General features: G+C 46.3%; 1 protein-coding gene across 15 annotated transcripts in view; it reads left to right on the top strand.

Moving 5' to 3' along the window:
* Positions 1-1977: 1977 nt before the first annotated feature.
* Positions 1978-25159, top strand: part of FBRSL1 (fibrosin like 1) — a 502157-nt gene continuing 478975 nt past the window's right edge. For all 15 annotated transcript variants that reach the window (XM_066562562.1, XM_066562557.1, XM_066562568.1 and 12 more), the window contains exon 1: positions 1978-2271. In XM_066562562.1, the coding sequence (XP_066418659.1) occupies positions 1978-2271 (294 nt within the window). The remainder of the gene's footprint in view (positions 2272-25159) is intronic.

The raw sequence follows: 25159 nt of genomic DNA, 5'->3' as shown, positions 1-25159 counted from the left end.
GCTGCAATATCTGACTTTGTGCAATAAAAGATGATAACAGGAGGATTAAGTCCTGCTACCACTGTGATATGTAGGCCAGCCCTGTGCAGGAGCCCTGATCCAGGCACACCTTCCTCAGAGCTGTCCTTGGCACCGGGCACTGCACAGCTGCGCAGTTGGCCACCAAAGCAGTCCCTGTCCCAAGGGAATGCCTGAGCACCAAGCCTCTGGCCAGGAAATGCTGGAGAGAGGAGAGGGCCTGAAACTGCAGGGAATCAAGAAAGAAGAAAGGAAACAGCCCCCTCCCGCATTGCAGAGCCCGAATAAAACCTCAACAAGAGGAATTGAGCAGGGGCCAATGGACAGTGTCTCCTGCCTCCATCTCCATGAGCCTTAACCCTCAGTTCCCTTACACTGCTCCATGTCCAGCTCCCGTGTCCTGCACCCTCATCACTGGCTCATTTCCCAACTTGTCCCTTGACACACAGATTGTTCCTTAGCTCATCCCTCCGCTCTCTCCATGTCTCTCAGCTCCTCCTGTGTTCCCCAAGTTGTCCTGAACCCCCAAGCGATCCCTCAGCCTGACCCTCGGTTCAGCGTTCAATCCTCAACTCCTCCCGCAGCTCGTTCCCTGTCCCTGGCTCACCCTCCGACCTCCAGCTCACTCCTCGCCCCGGGCTCATCGTTTGACCCCCAGTCCATCCCACAGCTCAGCCCCGCTCCCACCGCTCGCCTCAGCTCGTGCCCCGTCCCCGGCTCCCCTCCATGCCCTCGGCTCGCTCCTCCATCCCCTGTCCCGGCCCGTGGCGCTGCCCCCTCCGTGTCCCGGGGCCGCGGGGCGGGAGCCGGGCTGGGGGAAACTTTTCCCGGGGGCTGGGGCGGGCGCCGGCGCCCCCGGCCCGCGCTGAGGGGAGGGGAGGCGGCGGCGGGGCGGGAAGGAGGAGGAGGAAGGGGGGGGGCCGGGGGCACGGCCGGGCCTGCGCCGGGGAATGACGCGCAGCTGGCAGCCCTGCTCATGCGCGGCCGGCCGGGCGGTGCTAGCGCCGCGTCCCAGCTCGGGGAGAATGGGGCGGCATCCGGGCAGCGCCGACTGAGCGGCTTCTGGGGGCCGGGGCTGCGCCGCGCCGCGGGCGGCCGGGCTGGGGCGGGCGGGCGAGCGCCATCCGGCAGCGGGCGGCGGCGGCGGGGGCGCCGCGCCGCGCCGGCGGGGGGCTGCGAGCCGCCGGCGGCGCCCGGCGAGGAGGGGTCGGCGGCGGCGGCGGGCGGCGGCGGCGGCGGGCGGCGGCGGGGGCTGCCCAGGGATTGTCTCGCTCGTTCCGCGGCAAGAAAGTTGGGCGGCGAGCGCGGCGGCGGCGGCGGCCCCCCCGGCGGTGCACGGCGGCCGGAGCGGGGCCCCGGAGCGGCGCTGCCCCCGGGGAGGGGGCGCCGCGCCTGGATTATCCCGAGCTGGGTCGAGCCTCCTGGATCTGCCTCTCTCCTCCGCGCCGAGTGAATCCGAGGTGTCCTCGTCCTGATCCAGATAAATCTTCCCCCCCTTCTCTTTTTTTTTTTTTTTTTTTTTTTTTCCTCCCCTCCTCTTCCCGTCGTTGCTTTTTTTGGGGGGTGGGGGGAGGCGGGGGGTGGAAATTTGTCAAGGTCATTCCGTGGATTTAATATTTTTTGTGTGTGTGTGTGCCGCTCGCCCCACCGCCACCGCCACCCAGCCTTGCTCTGTGGATTATCATCGCCCTGGATCCGAGGCTCTGAACAGCAGGATTTTTTTGTTGTTGTTGTTGATTTTTTTTTTAATTATTACTATTATTTTTTAAGGGCTCCGGGGTTTGGAGAGGGGAAGCGGTGAGTTGGAGGGGGGCGACTTTTCTCTTCCCCCCCGCGCCCCCCCCACTCCCACCCACCCCCCCTCGCTCCTGGCCTTCTCATTTTCATTTTTTAAATTTTTTTTTAATTATTATTATTATTTTTATTTTTAAATTTTTTTAATTTGCTTCTTCTTCGGCGATGGATGGGAAAATCCGGCAGAGCCGGAGGTCGAGGTCGCAGCGGGACCGCGTGCGGCGGCGGGAGGCGGCGGCCCGCGACCCGCGGAACCAGAGCCCTTCGTCGGGCTCCGAGAAGGAGCCGAGCCCCGGCAAGGAGAACGGCGGCCAGAACTGCACCGCCCCGCGGGGCCCGCCGCCCGCCGCCCGCGCCGCTCGGCCCCCGCGCCGCCGCCGCCGCGAGTCCAGCTCCCAGGAAGAGGATCTGATCGATGGCTTCGCCATCGCCAGCTTCAACACCCTGGAAGCGCTGGAGGTAAGAGCGCCGGGGGCCGGGGGGCTCTGCCCTCCCGCGGGGCGGGGGCTGGGGCGGCGGGGAGGGGGTTGGAAGGGAAAAGGAACGGGGGGAAGAAGAAAAAAAAAAAAAAAAGGATTTGAGAAAGGAAGCGCGGCGCTTTCAGGCTGCTGAATTTTGCAAATAGCAATTAACGTGCATTAATCCTGGTGTCAGCCCCGGGGGGATCCCGGGGCTGCGGTCAGGAGGGTGCCGGGCCAGCCCCGGTGATCCGCTGGCAACTTGCTGCCCCCCGTTCTCCTTGCTGCTTCCCTCCCCCGGTCCCCTCCTCTGCCCGGCTCCGGCCGGTGTTCGCCATCACTTCGGGCAAGTCCAGTGTTTGTTTGGGGTTTTAATTGGCTGCAAAATATTCCTGGCGTGTTGGGATGGTCCGGCATTGTTGTGAATGGTGGAGCTTCCCCCCTCCCGCCCTCCTTCCTCCCGCTCCCCCCTCCTCCAGCTCGGGAGTTTGTGTTTGCATTGCCAAAATGTTACTTTATCTGTCTCCGGAGATTGTTAGCAAATGGCTAGTGTTTGACATTTTGTGGAAAAGAGATGTTTAAATGGATAATAATCCCTCGGTTGTAATTCCCATTTTTGAAGTAATTGAACAAATTCTTCATCTCTTGTTGACTGTACATATTTTTCTGGTGTTAATAGGCTGGCAAAAAATATTGCTTGTCTAACTTATTACAAACAATATTTGCTGAGCAAATACTGCCTGCCTTGTCTGAGCTAAGTTAAGCAGAGCAGGAAATTTAATATTTTCAGAGGGGCATTGACAAACTATGACTTTAGCTTTTGATTTTTGTTCTGTTTGTGTACAGTTGGAAGAAGTGAGTTGTCGAGAGGAAGCACCTCACAAGTTGCTTGTTGGGTGTAAGAACTTGAATTCCCAGTAAATATGAGCAATTCTGGTGCTTTTGCCCACTTTCTTTGACCCACCATGGTGGAAACGTGGGCAAAGTTTTGGGTGCTCTCCCTGCTTTGGATTTCCTGCCACTTGTGTGTCTGTTAACCTGTGTTAGAGCAGTGAAGAGCTCTTCGTGGGCTAATGAATTCTCTGATTTGCCCTGGGATCTTTAATGTCTTTGGCTCAGACTCTGAGGTCCCATTTTGTTCCTGGGCTTCGCTGCTCCCCAGCCCACCCCTCCTGCCACGCAGGCCTCTGGTGGCACCGTGTTTGTCTGGAGTTCTTTGCCTGTAGGACCAACTCCTCAGAGTCCCAGAGATGGTCCCTGTGTGCCCGTGGAGGTGTCAGAGGTGGCCTTGGCCATCTGCCCTGGTGGCAGGACCCTGGCTGGGGGAGCCAGGGGTTCTGCTCAGCAGGGACGTTCAGCCCTGAGCAGCTCTGGGTGTGCAGGTGCTGGAGAGGCAAGAAGGTTTGTGTTAGCTTGGTGATGGCTGTTTTTTGGCTTTTTGTGCTGTCATTCGTGGGGTGTTGTCCTGACAGGAAAGCTGACTACTTTGTGTATGCAGAACTGATAATGAGTGAGCAATCTGCTCGCCTGTGCCTCTAAACCAAGCCCTAGACCTGTCTGTATAACCTTATTTTTTTTTTTTTTCTTGGGCATGCTCTTAGCCAAATATGCATCAGCAGATAGGTCCAATTAAACCCCTGAGTCTCTACTGAGCTGTCAGGGAAGAAAGTAAAATTCATTTTCCTACAGAAATTTTCTACCATGATGAGCACATTATCAGGAAATAGAATTCAAATGATAGTGCAGTCCCTCCAGGCTGACGGGGAAAACTCTGGGCTTTTCAGATGGGGAGAGCCTTGTTATTGAATCAGCCAAACCTTGATAATAAGGTACACAAGGGTAAAAAGTGACCTTAAATATCTGCCACTCCAAGGTACTGTTTGTGGAAGCACTTCTGGTTTTTCTTTAAAAAGAAAAAAAAAATTCTTTACAAAATGATCTGCTTTAAAATTCTTGCAAAAAACTTCAATGCCACCTGAAATTAACCCATTTCTAGTATATTTACAAGCATGTACGAGAACAGCTTCCTAAAATTAACTGATATCTACAATGTTTACCAACATGTCAGAGAACACCACCTGAAATTAACCTGTTTCTAGTATATTTACCAACACGTGCTGGAACACTTTCCTGAAATTAACTGATTTCTACTCTATTTACCAACATGTAAGAGAACACCACCTGAAATTAGCATGTTGGCAAATATATACACTATAAATCAGTTAGAAAACAACTTGTGCATCTCTGCAGCCATGGTGGTTGACACCTCAGAGGGAAAAGTGTGAGCAGAATTCACCTGTTTCACACCAACCAGGTGTGTTATGTTCGAGGTTGTGTTCTTGGAGGTAATGATGGTGTGCATTCCCTAAATCCCTGTAAAACTAAAAAGAAGAAAATATATTGTGTGGATTTTTCTCTGCAGCACTGCCTTGGACCATGGGTGATGTTTGGCAGATGTCATGCAGCAACAAGGCAAGGGGATGGTTAAGGCAAAAGCACTTTAAAGCAGTATATACCCATGAAAATGAGTGAAATGTCAAGGTCATTTTGTGTGGTGTGGAATTGTGTTCTCTGGTGAACTTGACTGCAACAGGTGGTTTTCTTCTGCTTTGGAGGAAATCTGTATTTTGGTGTACATTGGTTTTTTAAGAGGATTTAAAATCTGCTGTAATGCTTTTTAAAAAATAAATAAGAATTTAAACCTTCTATGCCCATGAGGGGGAAGAAAGTTAGAAGTGAGTGTATGGCTTAGGGACAGTACTGAACAAACAAAGTATTTTATTTAATTTTTTTAATCCTTAAAAGGAGCTTTTGTTGCATATGTGGTAGTTTATTGTGGTATTCTAGGTTGGTTTGTTTCTTGATGTTACAATGGTGTCTGATTATGTTTAATAGAATAACCAAGGCTTGGGTTTCCCCTTGGAAGTGAAATTTCTCAGTGTTTTAGGTAGAACTTAATGGTAGAATCATTTGGGAGAGGTAAGGTGGTTTTTGGTTTGTTTTTCTTTGTATCTCACCATATTGTGAATTTCCCTTCCCCACTGCAGGAAATTCTCACTGCTGGTGTTCCTGTAAATAAAGGGTGCTTTATAGAATAAATATATGTGTTCTTCCTTTGTGTTGAACTGGGACTTTGAGCAGTTAAGGTTAATACTGAGGGATGGCTTTGAGGTCTCCTTTAGCTCTCTGGCGTGAATTTTAAGCATTTTGTATTTTAACTCATGTGGCAATGTTTCCTTTGGCAGTTGTCATCTGAAAACCATGTGGTGATACTTGTGACTTATTTATCTCCTATCTTACCATCTTCCAAATAAAGACTGAGTTGATTATTATATATATATATTTTTTTAAATTAAGTAAAAAAGAAAGCCCCACAGACACACGAACAGCAGCCTCTTTCTGTGTATAAGAAGCTAAAACTTCTCCTTTCTCTTCCTTCCCGTGGATCTTCCTGTATTAATCCAGCTCAGGTTTCCTGCAGTTTAGGGCTGATGTGTGTGCGTAGTGCTGTTTTATTTGGGGTTTTGTAGTACCCAGCCACTCACCACGACTTTGGACTTAACCTGGAAATGTAGTTTTGGCTTGAGGTGGTCAGTGAGACTGTCAGCTGCTGGAAAAGCCACCAGGTGCTGGTGCTGTCCAGGAGATGGGTGCAGTGCCAGGACTGAGGAAAGGGGGATTTCTGCCCTTCTTCCAGAATGAATGGTGTGGATGTGAGCATGTGTGTATATTCATTACGTTCAGATGAAGCTGCTAATTATTCTTGAAGGTGATTGGTGAATCAGAGCGAGAGAATCTAAATGAGTGAGTCGGTAGTTGAGGGCTCTCTCTGATCATAGCTGTTCCTTTCAAGTATGAAAAACAGCGCTAAAAGGGAACTTCATCAGAATGTTAATGAATGCGATCTTTGAGAGCAATTGTTCTCCCAAAGTAGTTGAAAAGACAAGGGGTTGTGTTTTCTTTTTGGCTGTTGTTTATCATTTTTACAGATTCCAGCAAAGCTTTGGAGCCCTGAATAGAAATTTTAACTTTCTTGAGGGGTGTGTGTGTGTGTACACGTGTTTTTTTGAGGAATGTTGAACCTGTTTACAGAATCTTGTGGAGAATCCCACTCAGACGTGTGTGGAGTGTGGTGTAGAAGCAGCCCTGAGCTGAAAAGGGGCAGACCTTGACTCGGTGCACGTGGTGTTGAAGTGGAGATGCTGCCCTTACAAGCCGAGCTGGGGCCCAGCTGTGCCCCAGGGAGATGAAGGCTTTGCCCCCTCTCCCTGTCTGTATCCAGAGCTCTGGCAATGCTCTCTCACTGCCCCTTCCCTGCTGTTCCTGCCTGGTGCAGCACAGTTTGGAGAGCCTATTGCTCCTAGTAGGCTTCTGGACAAAATCCATGAGTTCTCCAGCTGTCATCTTGATAAGGCTGTTTTCACATGTGTGCTGTACACTGTCCTGTTACTGTTGCTCTGATCTCTCATTGATAAGAAAACCAATGTATTTAACTGCAGTTTCCTGTTCCAAAGGTTTTGTGCTAGCTCCACTGACCTAGCGATGGAACTCCTGATTTGTCACCATCTCTCTCTCTTTCTACTTTGCAGCTTAGATTTTTCCATAGCTACCTTATGTTTTAAAACAATTTCTAGATATTTAAGTATTCTTTCCTTCTACTTAATTGTCAAGTAGTGGTGTATCAAGCTAGCATTTCTGATGGCCAGTTATTCCTCTTTAAAAGTGCTTTTAACCCCAGGAAAGCTAATGATTTTCTGGATGATGCTCTAAAGGCTCTAAATGCCTTTTGGTTTTCCTGAAGGCTTGCTAGTCTCCATTGATTTGTTCTCCTAGCTGTTGATTTTCTTTTTTTTTTCTTTGCATCTTGTCTGAAGCAGGTACTTGAGGTATCTCTGTTGTTGTTGAGGAATCAGAGGTGATTAAAGCAGAGGGGGAGAGCTCTGGAAAACCTGAAGAATCTGCTCGGCTGGGCCAGGAGCTGGGGGGAGTAGTGTTCCCTGCAAGCTCTGGTGGAGTGGTGAGGAAGGATCCAGCTCTTCTGCTGGGTGGGGAATTCTGTGTCTCATGGGTGAAACCTGCCAGGGTTAAAGGAGTGATGGGGTCCATGGCAAGTGCAGCCCCTGCCTGGGGCCATCCCTGCAGCCAAGGTCAGGGCACCTTTAGTGCACATAAAGTGGCTGCAGGGGTGTTGAAGAGAGGAAATTGCTTGGAAATCCCAACCAAGCTCCAGAGTCACCCTCATCCCTACCTGAGGTTTCATTTTTAACTCAAATTGCACTTGATTCTGTCTGTCTGGGTGTTTTGGATGACCTTTTAATATCCTACCAATTTTTCCAAAGTAGTTTCCCGTAATATAACTGCTCAGGCTTTCTTGAGCATTCTGAAACCTGGGGCAAAACATGAGGTGAAGTTTGCTGAAATGTCAAGTAGACCAACCATCACAAAGAAATTCAGAAGATATATTCAGTTTTAAAATTAATTAGAATCTATACTATTTAAAAAAAATAAGCTACTCTGTATTGCACAGGTAAGATATTTTTTGTAATAAAAAGGACATAATAGAACTAGTGTTCCACTTCATTCAGATAATAAATGTTTACTTGCAGTAGTGCATTTGACTTCATGCCTAGTAAGAACTGAAAACTTTACTGTGCTCTCAGTATGCTAAGAAGATGCACTTTTTATTGTTTATCTCAGTTATTTCACAGAATGAGACTGACTGTCACAATGCTACTTTCTGGGAAAATAGCAGTGAAGAAGGGAGCTGGGTAGGATGAGATCAGCCTGGTGTTTCATGTTGTTTCTTTGGTAGATCCCTGCTTGCTCTGCAGAAGGGCTCATGGTCATGTAGCTGCACTTGTGAAAAAATTCATTTTGGTGCAGAGGTGCTGTACTGTGGCTGGAGACACATTGATAGAAAGGCTTTGGGGTGGTTTGGTTTTTCCCCCTTTTGCTTCCCTGCTTTTTTTGGGTGAGGTGTGAAATTCTCCAGGCACAGCCACAGCAGGCTGCTCCCATGTGTCAGGTTTTGCAAGCACACAGATCCCAAACTTGTGTGCACCTTGTCTGGGTGCAGCCTTGTCAGAAAGTGCTTATTGCTTCAGCTTCTCCAGCACCTGGGCTTTGTCCTGGTGGTGCAGGATGAGGGAATATTGTGTAGTTTGTGGTGCTGCAGCAAGTACTCGAAAGAGAACAGTATCAGCAGAACTGAAACGCTGTTTCCTGCTTGATGCACTTTGGGTTTTTTTTAAAATAAAGATTTGAAATACAGTGCGTAGGGTGTGCATCTTGGTATTGGTTGTAGGTGAACATCCAGCTCTAAGTGAGAACAATTTCCAATTCACTGCACTTTAATGCCTCCAGTTTATCATGGTAAATGTATAAAAGAGTTTTATGTAGGTGAAGTGGCTCTTGCTGTTTAAATGTCTCCTGGCTCTACTGTGTTCAGCACAGTGGTGGGGGCTGTGATTGTTCCAGCCGTGCTCTTCAGAGAGAAAAGAGTTGGAGCACAGTGTTACCAGCCCTGGTCCATCTCCTTGAGAAATAGTCTCTTTTCCAAAACTAATGAACTATTAAGAATAGTGCTCTGATGCTGAAAGGAGAATCAGTCTTTATGTTCCCAACCCAGAAACACTGAGCATGGAGGCGAGGGTTAACCGGCTCTGAGCCACCCAGGCAAAACCGACCTGTGCGGAGTTGTCGGTCCAGTTCCTCTGGTGCAAGAGTTGTGAAAGCTGGGCAGGTACAAACTGCACCAGCTGTGGGGCTCCCACCTGCACCAGCCAGGCCCCAGTGGCAGGCAGAGAGGTGAGTGTCACCCTTTGCAGCTTAATTATTTTGTACTGAGTGACTGGATGTGAAGTGCAGAATTACCTGGCTAACAGGAGCGTGGGGCAGCTGAGTGCACAGGGCTTGGATGATCCTGGATGAATGGAGAGTGTTTCCTTTGTAGCTCTGTCTTGCTTGGAGCCAAAAAGGGCCTGAACTTGAACAAAAGTTGCATCTGCAAGGTCAGTGGTTGGCATGGATAAGGGGATTGAAGGGATCAAAATTATTTCCCTGCGCCACTGGCTGCAAAACATGGGCTTATGGCACCATTCCTGTCTCTCCCTTTGTGCTCAGAGCAAAGCTTTTTTAATCTTGTGCTGGCTATCTATAGTGCCACGCAAACGTGGCAATTTGAAGTTAAATGTTCTATTTTGGGGATGCCGTGCACGGTCAGCAGGGCAAGGAGCTGTGCTTGGGCTCCTCTCCTCTGCCCACAGCCTGCCTTGCTCTCTCTTCTGCACAGGTTGTCATAGAGAGGAATTCAGAAAATACATATGCATGATGCAGTTGTGCCTGTAGTCTGAATGTGAAGCTTATAGTGCTTGTGGTTTGATATCATTGTGTTTCCTTGCCCTTCAACAGATGTTCTTTCTAGCTTCAGAAAAATAAGACAGTAACTGGTTGGAGTTTTGCTGTTTTCCCCCCCAATTTTAAATATAGATTGATTCACTCTGGTGCTAGGGTGTCCCTGACCTAACCTGTACTTAGTGATGAGATGCTGAAGTTAAGAGCAGCCCAAGTTGGGAAACAAATGGTAATTCAGAGCTGCTGGCTGTTGGGTGACTGCTGAAGGACTCCAAGCTCGTTCCTTTAACCCTTCCTCTTCCTTACTGAAGCTGCAGCTTCTTTCCTGGGAGCTCTTATTTGTAGAGAGGAGCAAAAGCCCCCAAAGAGATTCAAGGAAAGCAACGTCTCAAAGCTTACAATGACATCAAGTGCATCAGGTAATAAAATGCATTATTGCTGTTGATGTTTTGGTGGCTCTTAAATATCTCTTGTAATGCTGTGGAAGAGGATGTGCAGCCTCTTAACTCCATTTAGCCTGAGCACATACCTGCACTCAGGGGGAGTGAGACTCAGGATGGCGTGCAGCTAAGAGATGTTTATGGAATCAGTCATACTTGATATAAAATAATTATGATGTTTTGACATCTTGTTAATAACTTGCAGCCATTGGAAGAAATGGAATTATGGCATTCTCAGTCCTTGATGGAACCTTGGCATTTCTTTCAGATTGTAAAAGTAAAGAAAAAATGTGAAAGCCATTAAAATAGTTGGATGTGGGGCCTGGGAAAAATGATGGGCTGCTTAATTGAAAAAGTGCTTCATTCCAATTGAAGTTCATTCCAGTTCAGTTCTGCCCATTTCTTTGCATCTGTAATGGAGAAGGAAAAGGGCTGATCCCCCCAAAATCTATCTGTGAGAGCGTTTTGGATGTCTCTTGGTTGTTCAACTTATCTGTGAATGAAGTGGAAGGAAATCCTAGCGAGCATTAGACATGAGAGAAAAGTCTTGTCACCTGTAATGACTAAAATCCCCTGAAGTGTTGCCAGCGTGTACTTTAGGAATCATATAATTATATGATTATTGAAAGAGACATAAAAGACCTCATGGCAAAACCCTTAGAAAGGGGGAGGGAGGGAATCCGTATGCAAATAAAGATATGCAGAATTTGCTGTCTCTCTCTTTTTTTTTTTCCCCTAGTTATTTTTCAGTCCAAAGCTCAGTAATTGCTTTTATGGGGATTACTTAATAAAACTGGGGCATGCAAAGGAGGGAGAAATTGTTTATGCCAAGTCACAGGGCTGGCTTGAATTCCTAGGGAGTTGGAGTAAAAATGGATTTTTAAAAGTAGAACTGCAAAGTGGGTTTTGTGCTAAGAGAAAACAGCTATTTGTTGAAATGTTATCCTACAATAAAAGTGTTTTGTGGTCTGGCGGTTAAGCACAGGGGTCCGGAAGTTGAGATAACGGGGTTTTCTTTCTGACTCCGCCACAAGTTTCCTCTCACAGAGCTCTGGGCAAGTCCTTTCATCAGTGCCTGTGTCACCCTGGCCGTGCCACTGCTGGGAGCTGGAGGTGCCACTCAGGGAAACTCCTGTCACCCCTGTGACGTGTTGGAACTGCCTCAACCCTGACGTGAGTGCTGTCTGTGCATCACCAGGAGGTGATGGGAGAGCCTCTGATGTCAAAATCTCCATGTACAAACTCCTAGGGAAATGTTTCTCCTCTGCCCCACGCCAGCTGTGGGAGAGCCTTTCCTGTGGCATGTCCTGCTCTGGGCACTGCTGGTGGTGCAAATGCAGCCTGAGATTTTCCTGAGCTCTAGTTCTCCTCTCAGAGCTAAAATACAAGCCTCGACTTCAGGCTTCTTAAGTTCTCCTAAGCTTCATCGGTCCTTACTGATGCTCTGGATTTATAATCTTGCTTCTCTTAGCAGCACTCATTCATGCATTTACTAGGAAACTCTCCTGCTGCAGAACAGACATATCTCAAGAGAGGTTTTGTTGCAAGATAGGCAAAAACTGCCTTCCATTTTTTTTTCAGGCTTAACTAAAGCACTTGGTGCATTTAAAAAAAGGAAAAAAAACCCTGTCATACTGCTATTAGTGTTGAGTTAGTGGATATTTTGCAAGATCTGCCCAGGAAAGAACACCATCACTTAGTCTGGTATTCTAATTTGGCACTGAATAGTACAAAGTTGTGATGTGAGTTTGCTGGTGCGATTTTTAGCTGAAAATGACAATGGTTTTCCAAGCAGATGGATTTTATAACTTGCCTGCCATCACCTCATCCATCAAACTCCACGGAGATCTGTACATTGGTGTCAGTGTGCACATGGCAGTGTTGTTGATTACATCAGACAAACTGATAACTCCCTTGGAGCCCTGTTCCCACTCCCTGGGCAGCCCCTGGGGTGGGTTTGGCAGCAGTGGGGGTTTGTTCCAGCCTGTTCCCTGGCAGTGTGGAGCTGAGCTGTGTCCCAGCTCCTGTCCATGGCTGTGGAGGTGGCTGCAGGGTCAGTGGGACTTGTGCAGGAGGGACACAGGCACTGGTGTTTCCAGTGTTGTCTGTGGTGGGAAGAGGGGTGATGAAACATGAGTGAGAGCCTCTGGGCTGCACAGGGTCTGGAACTTGGTTTCACACAGCTTTTTCATACTCATATCTGACTTTTCTTCCACATTGCTGGAAGATGCTGTCACACAGAGGTGTGACTTTGAAATTAGAATTTTAGCTGCATCTAGGCAAAAGTTATTGCAGGGCTCAATCAGAAAATGTTCCTGTGTTCATTACTAAGTCCCTATACAACTTCTAGGCTTTTTGTGAGGAAAGATGCTCTTTTTAGCAGCTGTTGGATAGAGGGAGCCCCATGTTAACATCAAGCTCGTTTACCCTGGTTAGAAAATGTTTTGGCATGTGTAGGACAGGCTGTTTCCAAACCAAAGGTTATGGAACTGCTGTAACTGGGCCTGTGCAAACTAATGTAAACTCCCAGGTGACACCTCAGACAAACAGCTATATGCAGTTGGTTTGCTTGGTAGGTTCCCAAGAATTATTTTTGAAGTTGGGTTAAAAAAAAAAAAGAAAAAAGGAATTGGTTTACACAAGCTGTAAACCATTTCCAGAGAAAGCATCTTTGGTTTCTTACTTTCAGCTGTGTTATGTCCTGAGAAACACATGGATGGGTTGTGGAGTCTCTTGAGTGTGTTGCCTGGTTCTCCTCTGCCCAGGAGATGCTCAGGGTTTTGTAATTATCAAGTTTCTGGTCTCCAGACACTGTAGCTCTTGTGGCACAGCTCTGAGGCCAGCCATGCTCCTGGACTGTGAGGTTATTAATATTATTTCCTGTGAGTCTTGTGACGTGCTGTGCTGCTCAGGTGGAGTGTGTGGCTTCCAGGGGAGGCTGCTCAAGCCTGGCTCTCGGGCTCTGCCTTCCTGACCAGCGCTTCCTGCTCAAAACGTATCCGTGCATTTTCTCTGCCACTGCCAAAATAAATGCTGCAGACAATTCAGGGCCAGCAATGTCATCATCATCAGGTTACTGAGTTTCTGCCTGAAGGTCAGCTAACTGTGACTGCTACTAAATAGCTGTTTGCTGATATGGTGTCTGCAATCTACACCACGCCTGGTGGCACGTTTGCAGTGGAGGTTTGGCATGGAGCTGTGTGGCCCAGACAGGGCCATGTTTGATGATAATTGTAAGGTTGATACAACCTGCAAAGATACTCATTTGACCTAAAAAAGGACAGAGCATGACCTGTGAGTGTTTATCTGTCTTAAGTACAATGTGCTGGCCATTCCAAAATGGAATTAATTAGGTTTGCTGTCCTCCTGTGGCATGGGATGGGGTCAGCACCTGGGGTGGTCTTGAGCAGTGTGGTGAGATGCTGTAATGCAGAGCATGTGTCAGCATCAGGGCTGGTGAACGGGCAGCTTGTGGTGTTTCCTGCAGGCAAATAAAGCTTGTCTTCCCTTGGGGTGCTCCTTGGTTTGTTCTTCTGTGTATTTCTGATTATCTGCTAGTTACCTGCAGGTGAATTTTCACTGTTCAGTGCACTTACCTGGACAAAAAGGAGCAGCTACTGAAGAGAGAGAATAGATTTTTGTCTCAAATGCAAAATTAATTCTCCTTGTTCTTTCATGTCTTCCTCCTTTTGTGCTTGTGTGTGTTAAAATTCCCATTCCCTGTTTATATGTGTTTAACAGATGAAGTCACTGGTGTTTTTTCCCAGTATTACCTTTACAGTGTTATGAACATAAGCAGAATGTGATTATTCACTGAGTCTCTGCTGAATACTGTAGGAATAATGGGTCTGTGCCTAAAGCATAAAGCCAGACACATAAAACATGCAGTAAGAATACAGACATGGGGGATAAATGCAAAGTGTAGCTTCTTTTACCAATTTTACTGGAGCATTCCAGTACTTCTTTTGAGTTAGGAGGAGATTATTCATGATGTAAGACTGATACTTTGATGTGAGGGAGCAGAAAGTGAGGAGAGTGTGGGGTCCCTTCCCACCATGGGGATCTGTTCCCTGGGGATGGTGACAGCTCCCAGCAGTGCACCTGAACTGGTGTGCTTCTGGAGCTGAGAAAACATGGGGGAAACAATCACCTGGCTTTGTGTCTTCATGGGGATCAAGCCTTTTCAAAAAGAGTGAATTCTGGTGTCTCGCAATGTGTTCCTGATGCTGGTGAAAGGGACAAAAATAGGCTGTGGAGGTTTTCCCACCTGGTGCATCCCATTGCTCTGCCTTCCCAGGCAGCTGCCAAACTAGAACCTTTGGAATGGCTTTTTGCAGGTACTTTTCAGGAGGTCAGAATTTGGGTTGCAGCTGAATTACAAAGTAAAACCTTTGCTGTGATGCACAAAAAATGTTTTTGGACTTCCTTGTTCTTCTAATGATACATTGCCAAGCTTTCAAGTTGAATGAACTTTAAATATCACCTCTGTTTAGCAGCATTTGAACTTTGTTTTCTACTTCCTTCAGTCTCAAAAAAGAAATAATATTGTGTCCTCTTTAGACTATGGCCACTGAAATGGTGTTTGTCTCTATTGTTAAAAAAAGAATGAGAATCTGGGTGCCTAATTACCCAGTGCTGCTCCTTTTAATTTTGAAAGTTCATTCTTTGCCCCTGCTCTTTTTAATGTAGATTTTCTAAACAGCATCTAAAAATATGTGTCTAAAAGACCTAATTAGTGTTGATATTTCAATATCTGAGCTTATAATTTAGCTTTTTTAATAGGGCACCTGGGTATTAGCACTAACTATGAAGAAAATTCAACCTATCCCAAAAGCGAGTGCATGTAATTTTAATTGGGGATGGGGGAAGAAATAACCCCAAAGTTCAGACTCAGTTATTTGTTTGGGAACACTTGGAGCGTGTCCCAGGGAGGGAGGGGGGAAAAATGGTATTTAATTAATGCTTTACTAATACCATGCTCACTTAGCTTTATGGTTTTTGAAAAATTTGCCTAGGCAAAGTGGTCCTGGCTGAGGTGAATGTCAGTTTGGTTGATATTTTAAGTCTGATACAGCATTGTTCACACCTTCTTGGAATGTAATACAGGAATAAACGGGAAACCCAATCTCCTTAGCACCCTGAGTCACACAGACAGGCCGTGCTCTGAGACAGGGATTTATTTCATGCATGGTGGCCTAGACATGAAACAAATGTGTAGAAAGGGGAATTATGTAGAATTGAAAGTGACAATTATGCAAACATTCCAGTTGAGGAAGAAGTAAATTCTTCTCTTTTTCCATGTGCTCAGCTTCAGAGCTAATGAGCAGCCTCTTGGGGGTTTTGCTCTGTGTGTTTGTATCTGTCATATCTCTCTCATCTCTTTTGCTTCTTGTTCCTTTTTTTTTTTTTTTTTCCCTGGTTTGACCTTATTTTCCCTTTTGTTCCATGGAGTCATTCAATCTTTGTACTGCCGGGTTTGTTTACCTTGCCAGAGGAAAATGTTAGCACCCTTCCATTTAGGAGCCCAGGGCTGCTGTGCTCAGCCCAGCACCGTGGCCTTCGCTCCCTCCCTGGCCACAGGAACACGGTGACTGATGGCATCCAAATCCCTTGATTCAATTGCTTTTTTTTGCTTTTTAAAGGGAGGAGAAGCTGGTGAGAGAAGAAACAAGCTGTGAAAATAGCTCTGTGCTTAGATGGACACCCTTTTGCAAAGCTAAACAACTTGATCTTCCACGCTGCTGGGTAATTCCCACGCTTGCAGAAACAGGGGGAGAGTGAGCAGGGAGCTGGGGCTGTGACCACTTTAATCTGACATAAGTATGTGTTTTTGCTGAAGGGGATGGTCCTTTCCTGCCCTGGCTGCTTGTCCTGATTACCTCCCTTGTGCCAGCACTAGCGTTTATGCTGCCAGGAAAACTAATTCCCTGGTTCCCTGATCTGGCTGGCTGCACAGCCACGCAAATGCCCTTCTGGCACAGGGCAGGCAGGATGCAGGGGAGGAGGGCATGCACAGCAGATGTGTATTGATTAAAGAAACCCTGCAAATATGGCCAGAGCCTTTGGAGAAGGATTGCAGCTACATGTTCTTCCTGTGTTTCAGGTCATCTTCCAAGTCTGCTGAAATGGGTCGTGCAGAACGATGGTTGTGCTGGAGCGACTCTGGTCTTGGTTAAGCTTCTGAAGCTGGTCATATATGGGGTAGTGGGGAGTGGCTGAGGGTAGAAGGGATTACTGGGGAAGATAAAACCTCACTTGCAAGTTAATTGCTCTGAGAACACAGTTTCTACCTTGTTTTCAGTGATTAGTTTCAATGTGACAGTGAGAAAGAAGAGACAAGCTTTTTTGTGCTTGGCTGGCTGCTCAGAGTGGATGAGGTATCTAACCCTTTTGATGGCAGAAAGTTAAAAGCAGTTCACTCTGTAAATGGCATTTGTAGCTCTGTTCACGCAATAATTCTTCCTTTTTAGCCTTCTGTTATTTTTTTCTCCTCCTGTCTTTCTTTCTGTACTGTATCCCATGCATGTGTTGTATTAAGGAGAAGCCTGTATTGGATATTAAATCCAGAGTGAGGGAAGAAGGAGCTCTTCTAATCAGTGTCATTTTCCCAGCTGTAATCCCACAGAGGGATTGAAGAAAGTGTCAGGAGGATAAGATCAGTGTTTGAGCCCAGCTAAATGCTGGCTCTGCTGTGTGAAAATGGCTTTAGTGGAGCTTGGCTGTGTGGGGAGAAAATTGCACGTAAATTGTGCAAATTTCTCAATAAAAAAGCATTTAATTGTTCTAAAAGAGGGGGAGGGCCCCTCTTGTGTGCACATTGGAGACTTCAGTGAGCATAAGTAACCTCTGTGGCACAGCAGTCATTGACCTTGTGAAGCCCTGCCATCGGAGGTCATGTGTGGTGAAGTGGTTGCCACAGGGGATTAGCACATCTGGGCAGAGGCTTTTTCCTTCTGAGCCTGAGCACACCAAATCCCATCCCCAGCAGCACACACGGAGTCATCAGAGAGCACAAGGAGCAATGGGGAGGCACCTGCCAGAAGAGCAGGGAGAAACCTGTGAGGAGCCAGGGGCTTTCTTGGCCCCAGCTGCAAGAGAAAGAGCACTTGGTTACACCACGGACTCCCTGATCCAATGAGGACAAGGTGGACTTGAAAATTAACCATAAAACCCCACAAACTTGCCTTGGTAATCTCAGAATGAGATAGTTTTGAGCACAGGACTGTCTTTTTGCCCAGGTTTCCTTTACAGTTTTGTACATACAAATGTACTTTTGCATCCTACCTGCAGCTGTTGGTTTGGTGTGAGAGGTACAGTTCTATGCAGGAAGGAGGCTGATATGCTTTTTTTATTGGGCTAAAAGTATGCAGAGGATGGTGTTTTGTTATAAACCTCAGAAGGAATGAGTGGTGTATCTGCTCCCATGTAAGACTTCACAATTACTGTGTCAAGATATTAGGCTCAATTCACAGATGGTAGTGTCTGAAGTACAGGGAAAACAGATAATTACTAGCAACTGATCCATTTGCTCTGTGCCTAAAGGAGAGAATATTTAAGGCTGGCTTTCCTGCTTGAATGAAGTGTTTATTAGAAAGCTTGATGCCATGGCATCCTTGAAGTCTAAGCATTGCAGTGTCAGATTTTATACAGATCTGTTCTGCTCTGCCTTCTGTATTCTTTTACAATTCTGCCTTAGTTGAATTAATTTCATACCCCAGGAAGAAGGTATTAAAAGAAAGTTACCAATACTTCCAGCAGGAATAGTTGGTATCTTAGTAGGCAGAAGAGGCATTAAAGTTGAAGCTGTCTGGTCTTTGTGTTTGCCAATAAAGGACATAATTTGTCACTGATGCCCAATCACCTCCTGGATGAGGACAGAAATAATAATGCTCTGCTCCTGCCTTACTTGTGAGCACCTAGAATGAAGCTGTAGTGGGTTGTAGTTACTGGAAGACTGGGTGCTGATGGGGTTTGATATTTGTGCTAAATTTTTGCTAGTTGGGAAAATGAGAGTTGTGCAAATTTACGAGTTACAGAAAGCACAGTCTGAACAGCATCAGGAAAATGATGCTCAAGGTTGGTCATTGGAGATTCTTTGTTCAGGAGGTTCAGGCTCCCAAGTGGTGTTGGTGACACCACAGAGATGCAGCCCTCGCTGAAGTTTTCAGCACTGGTGGCTTCTCAGGCTTCTGCAGAGGTCACACAGTTCCTACTGAGAAGTGTTCAAGGCTGCTGGGCATGGATGGTTTTTTACAGTCACCTTTAGAATTGTGCCTTGACTTTCTGCCAGGAACTGTGGGGCACAGATGAAAGTCTGGACCTGTGTCACAGGAGTGGTGGAGATCTGGATGGATCTGGATCTGTTCTGGCACTTACTGTACCATATTGCATCTGAAATACCAGGTTGGACTTGGAGAATTAAGTGGAGCAATTATGAAGCAGAAGGAAAAAAAAACCCACTTATGTGGTGGCTGTGATAAATTAGTCATTTTGTACCTCCAAATAGCCAATTATTCCTCTGACTGGCTTTTATCTGACCAATTTGCATGTGCAGTCATGGTAACTGGTTTGCAGATTAGGTGCAGAATTTCATGTGGATCTGATGTTGCGTTTTCGTCTTGCTCCCTTGGAAGCAAAACACATGGATGAGGGATTCTGTGTAACTCATTACTGTTAGCTGCTTTGTTTTTGCACTCTCAAAGCTTCTTCAGACTTGAAAGAAACAAGATGGCTCACTCTTGTAGGTTGGTGTTTTTTTGGTTGTTTGTTTTTAATATCAGACAAGACGATGTAAAGTGGTCCCAGCTCCATAGAAGCTGCAGCACAGATTTCATTTGTATTGGCATTTTTGGCTGCACCTTTTGAGAACACATTGTTAGAGGGCTGGGAACTCACTGGAGTGCATTTCAGAAGAGATGTAAAAGGAGAAAAATTTTTTAAAAAGCTGAAAGAAAGAAGGAAATATGGACTGAAGCAGCTTGGAGTGACCAAGGGTGAAATGTTGCCTCACTGAAGCAAGTGTCAAAACTCTGTCCTCTCTGGTGCCAAATTGCCATGGCTGCTCTCTGATTTTGATCTGAAGCTGAAAATTAACAAATGGTAGTATTTTTAATATTAGACACCCAGAGAGCTAAGTGAAATCTTAATTTGAAAAATATTAATTATTCAGGTAGCTGAATTTTCCTAGTAGGTTACACATATGCTCTGTTTCTGTCAGGGATTTGTGTCAATTTAGCGTGCTGTGGACTTTGTAGAATCTCTGATATGAACAGTCTTTGAAGTGGAGAAATGGTATAAAATATTTGCCAACAGCCACCCAGCTTTTTAAAGCTTCATTTCCCTCAAATAAGTCAGCCTTTTTAAAAAACAAATAAAACTGAGTTGCAAGTACAAGAATAATAAGCTGCTTTTTCAAAGGCTGGGTTTTTTTATATAGGCTCCAGCAATGCAGCTGTAGTTACCTTGGTCTCCAGTGCTGCTAAAGACAAATTAAGCTAATAAAACAGTATCTTGCAACATCATAACAAATAAATGGGCTAATCTGTATGCAAGTTTCTTGCTACACCAAATTTACACTGCTTGAGCATTTCCTCTTTTGGTGAGAGGTAGAGGTTTTTATAAACATAACCTTTTCAAGGGTCTGTGGAACAATGCCTTGTCAATCATTCAGGATTTAGGGATTGAACATTGCATGTGAAGACGTATTTTGAGGAAATCATATGTTTATTTTCTTGTGACAGCTTCGTGTTAAACTGAAGGCAGGTTCCAGGGAGGCAGCTGTATCCACCTGCCTGGTGTTACACAATTCCAGGGGGAGCTGAAGGAGTTCCCTGGTTTCCATCATGTCCCAGCTAGTATATAATCAGTATAAAGTGTCTGTGGGTGCACATCGTGTGTGAGCAAATGTGCTTTCTCTCCTCTATGTACTTAAAATAGTTGGACCTGTCTTAGGTTGCTTGTAAACTCCTGCTTGTTCCTCCTGTTCTTTTGGATTGAGCACTCATGGCACTGTATTTTTATTTTTTTTTAATGGAGCAGCACCTGTGAAGTGTCCTGGTCTTGCATAAAGCCTTCCATTAAAATAATTGCAGGTGGACAAACATCTAGCTTTAAATTCCCTGAGCTGTTTAAACTTGTGAGGTTTTCTTACATCCTGCTTATTGAATTATCAGGGCGTAAGTTTTATTAAAACTGGGTGTGAAATTTAATTTTTGCAAATAATTTTCGCTGCAGTAGCTTCTCAAGAGCCCTTCCAAAGCACTTGCAGCACAGCTTGGGGCAAAGCTGGAAAAATCAGAGTTGAAAATTGGGGCACGTCACTTTCCCCCCTCTCTAGATAAGTTATTTAATCTCTGTCCCTCTGTTTCTTCTGTAAAACAAGGATAACTTATCTCCTGGTACTTTACTGCTTAGTAGTTGTAAACCCTACAAGCAGGATCTTTTTGATAGGGAGTACATTAAGATTAAAGTACACGGTGTTTTGTTCTGAAGAGTTTGAGGATGAAATTTATAGGCAACTGTGAGCTGCATGTTTGCTTATGATAAAATTGGGGGATGAAGTATAAAGGAACAGACATTGGTACTGGCCGTGGAACTTGCAGCTTTACAGTACAAACAGCCTCTTGTTTGTGGTGATAAAGGCAAGAAATCCAGTGTATTCTACCAGCTACAAATAGCTGCATGGGGTAGAGCTTTTCACTCTGTAAAAATGGTCTTTTTCTCATTCTCAAATCAGTCTCTCAGCTGTTCCTGCTAAAAGGTCCTCTCTCCACTTGTTTAATGACTGTGAATTTTTGTTGCTCTAACAGGAAAAAGCATCTTTTGCTGTGGAACGTCCTCCAGCCATTGCTGTCCTCTCCTCCCCCTCCCTTTTCTGTATTCTAAGGATTTAGTTTGTGAAATTCCCCCCAATCCTTGGGCTTAATCAGCTGGAAAGTACAGACAGCAGCCTGGCAGGGCAGTGGGTTGCTCTGGAGGATCCTCCTGCTCCCAGCCCCTGCTGCCTGCCCTGCTTGGCTCATGGATTGATGGCTCTGGAAGCACACCAGGATTGCTGCAGCACATCAGAGTGCCCTGCAGAGCACAGCCCTTCCCCTGCATCTGCCCTTGGGATTTCTGACTCCTCTTCCAGAGCTCTGCCAAGTCCAAGAGCAGCCCTGCTTTATTTTTACCACCTCCCAGCTCTTCTGGATGTTGTGTATATATTGGGAATATTGGGGAGGGGTGTGAGGTTTGTGTGGATGCTGAAGAATTTTGGAGAGGGAAATTGGCTTGGTAGCCTTGGGGTATGGTTTTATAACTAATAACTGGAGATGTCTTTTTGCTTCTCTCTGATGGATCCACTGTCTTAAAGCTTTTTGGTGACAAGATTCAAAACTGATATTTAATCTTTGACTACGGGAAAAGATGAAAAACTGAAAGATAATTTCTCCTCAAGATTGTACATTGAGATATTTCTGGATGTGTGTCTGTGGGTTGTTCTTCATAGCCAGCCCCTTCCACAAACACAGCTCATCATCTTGTGCCATTGGTCATTCCCTCATGGTTTTGAGCCAGAAAATCTCAAAGGCATTTCATACCTGCTTAGGGGAATTTTTAATAATAATGGGCCACTGGGGCAGGTGTCCTGGAAAGCTTTTCAATGGTGGATCAAAATCTAAACTAAAATATTAAAAAAACCCTGATAACCCAACACCAAACCCACCCAAACTGTGTAATGCATATAATGAAGGCTGTGAGCCATTTGCTTCCCCAGAATTCACACTGGTGCACTGTTTAACCTGTGATGTGGGTTAAATACCCCTAAGAGAGGTTGTCTAGTACAAGCCTTAGATCTTGCAAAATGAGGAAATCATGGTTTAGGCAGGTGTGTGAAAGGCTCCTTTAAAAAGAGCACAGGGCCACATTAACAGGGTTGTAGCTGGGATAATCAGGAGAGTTATGTGTGGAGCTGCTGCAATGATTGCTGCCAGGGCTGCTCTGCACCACTTTACAAGAGAATTATATCCATGGCATGGTATTAATGTGTTTACATGGAATCAGGGGGAGTCTGGGCTAGGGCACTGCTTCTTGACCCTGTCAGAGCTCTAGATCATGGCCTAAAGAGGGGATTTTGCGGTGGCACAGGACCATCAGGGGGAAAACTTTCCTTTGGGACTGTATTTCTGTTGTTTTGTTGATATGGTTTCAATAAATTGCCGGAAAAAGCAGCAGAATACCCAGATATGGAGAAGCAGGTGGCTGGTCTGTGGGTCAGTGGCAGGGTTGTGTTATGTTCAGTATTATTGTTACTTGGAAATTTTGTTTTTTCCTCTGCATTTTGTTGAATTCTCCATCTCTCCATGTACATCATAGATGGGAAAATTGCAGGGAGAGTTGCACAAAGCTGCCTTTCTTGTCATTTCTGCTTAAATCTCACGTGACAGTTGGACAGAAGCTGTTTTCACTGCTTGAAGCGAGGGGGAGGTGAAATGGGTGGTGGATTTCTAAAGAAAACTATATATACTTATTTTTCTGCATGCAGGCAGCTTGTGTTTGTGGTGGTGTGGGCAAGGAAGCACCTCATTACACAATCTATATTGGGTCTGTAGTGGAGAGAGCTTGATTTCCTCCTGGGTACAGATTTATCTCCCCTGTCAATTGAGTTTGGATACCCCTGTGGAGGGGATTTATTCTGCCTTTCCTTCCCAACCAGTGACTGCTGGGGGAAATGCATGCAGTGGGAACACAGGGTGCACTTTGCCTTTTTATTTATTTCTTCCTTTTTTATTTATTTCTCTTTTCCTCTCCTTTCAGTGGAGAGTAGGTGCAGGGTGGAGATGTTTCTAAACCACATTAATTGGTTGTGAGTCGGCCTCTGGCCAGAGCTGACCAGCCAGGGCTGGTCATCACCCCTGTGGCATGGCCAGACCAATCTGGGCTTGCATCACACACAGCCTGAGCCCTTCACTCTCAGGAGGGCTGGAAAAAGCACAGTTGAGCTGTGGCTGGGATTTCCTGGCTCGGATGCAGGAGCTGCAGTCTCTCCAGACTGGGGCAGTGGGTTGGTGAGTGTGTCCCAGCAAACTGCAGGAAAGGGCAGGGCTGTGCTTCCTCCATCTGCTGCTGCCTCCCCAGGGCTGTGCTGCTGGGCTTGGTGAGGCTTCAGAGACACCTGGGTGTGCTGGGGCACCCGTGGGCCCCCTGTGACTGAAAACAAGGGCAGGGAATCCAGTTGGAGTAAATCCTGAAATGATGGAGAACTGGCCATGCTCGACCCCACGCCCATTGCCTCCTTCACCCCGAGGTCAGTGGCTGGCAGGACTGACTCACCCCTGGGTTCTGCTGAATAAAACATTGCAACTGCAGTCTCAAAGTGGAAGTGGAGCTGGTCCTGGAGTGCTGGAGCTCCAGGGAGGCTCCTGGCCAGCCTTCCCAGCAGCAGCAGCACAGTGCCTGGCAGCTGTTCGTGTGGAGCTCTGTGAGGTACAGCAAGGCAAGGAGAGAGGAGTGGTCCCCTGGTGGCTGCTGTCCCTGAGGCTGGGCTGTAGATGAGCAGATCTGTCCAATGTGTTCTTAGTGCTAGGAGCAAGTCAGGCTCTGTTCTGTGGCCACAAAGAAGTTTTGCCATGAGAAGTCAGCTGAGCTGGGGCATGGCTGTGCTGCTGGGCTTGGCCAGCTTGGTTACACAGCTCTGCCCCTCCTGGTGCTCTTGCAGCAGCTGTAAGGGAATCAAACCTCAAATTTAAGTTGGTGTTTTAAAATCATGCACTCTTCAGAGCAGCAGTCAGGGCTGGGGTACAATGCAGTGCTGTATGGGGGAAAGAGAGGAGCAGTTGGCACTGGTGTTACACCCTCAGGTTGTTTTTAGTGCGATATTCTAGATGTCTCTAAGGGTAAATAATTTAAAATGCATTTACTTGTTGATTTAAATCTCTGCATCCCGGTCTTTGGGCCAGTTCAGGTCTAAAACAGAGGGAGTTTTTTTTGTTGCAGAAACTTCTTTTTTCTCATTCCACCACTTTGTTCCCTCTAGGAGTGTGGGGATGCCCAGCCAGGCTCAGCTCATGCAGCCTGGGTCGAGCAGTGAGCCTGGCTTTGGGTGAAGGCTGTGAGCAGAGAATGTTATCCCAGGCTGGCATTTGTGCTCTCTGGATTCATGGGGACACAGGGTGTCCAGCAGGAAGGGGTGGGAGAATGAGCCCCATTGTTTGCCAGGGGATAATGTCTGCACAGTGTGAAAGTCAGCTGGAGACTTGGCACAACAGAATTGCAGTGTGCACACGCACGTGGTGCAGGGAGCCCTGGGGACAGCCAGCACTTCCCTCTGCCTGCCTGGCTTCTGATGGGCTCAGCACTCAGGCAGGGTCTCCTGTGATATTTAATAGGAAGGATGGGTGATCAGGTTTAGTTTGGGTTGCTTTCATAAGTGCCTGGGGAAAACAACTTACAAAAGAAGGAACAAAGGTCGTCTCACACACATGACGAAAAATGTGGCAAAAATGCATTGCAGTTGCACCAATTCTCTTTACCATTATGACTTTATTGGACTAGAGAGGAAATGGGAACCCAGGAGAAGTATATTGAAGAGATGACCTTTTGGAGTCCAAGGGAAAAATACTTTGTCCAAAAGCTTACAGTTATGTATTAAAAGTTGTCACCTTCCTACCCCTCTGTCCATATCTTTCTCCTGTTGTTTTTTCTGCATCAATCTCATAGACTGTTTTTCTCCTGACTTATTTGCTGACTCTAGGTATGTGGTGCTTGTCTGTTCTCTCTGAATTCTGTTCTCCTTGGCCATCTGAAAAAACCTTCCTTTAGCAGACAGCAGCACTAAGGCACATGTGAGTGAGGAGCAGAGCAGGATTTGAGTGTTGTTGAGTGTTTTGAGAAATGGTGATCTTTCCCCTGAAGGACTGAGCTCTCAGATCTGAACCTGGCAATCCCCCTAAATTGGACTTGCCTTTCTCTGGGAACTGTAAAACCAGCAAATTTTCAAAACCTCCTGCTAATGGCTTGCTGAGTGAAGATCAATAGAGATGCCTAGAGGAGCCAGGCCTGGAGAAAGAACATATAATGCAAGCTGCCTGATTAATTTGCTCTGGAGAATAAAAGCCT

This window comes from Molothrus aeneus, chromosome 18 (genome assembly GCF_037042795.1).
Source record: "Molothrus aeneus isolate 106 chromosome 18, BPBGC_Maene_1.0, whole genome shotgun sequence".
NCBI classification, from domain to species: domain Eukaryota; kingdom Metazoa; phylum Chordata; class Aves; order Passeriformes; family Icteridae; genus Molothrus; species Molothrus aeneus.
The sequence above is the reverse complement of the archived record's forward strand: the minus strand, read 5'-3'. Positions and strand labels throughout refer to the sequence as shown.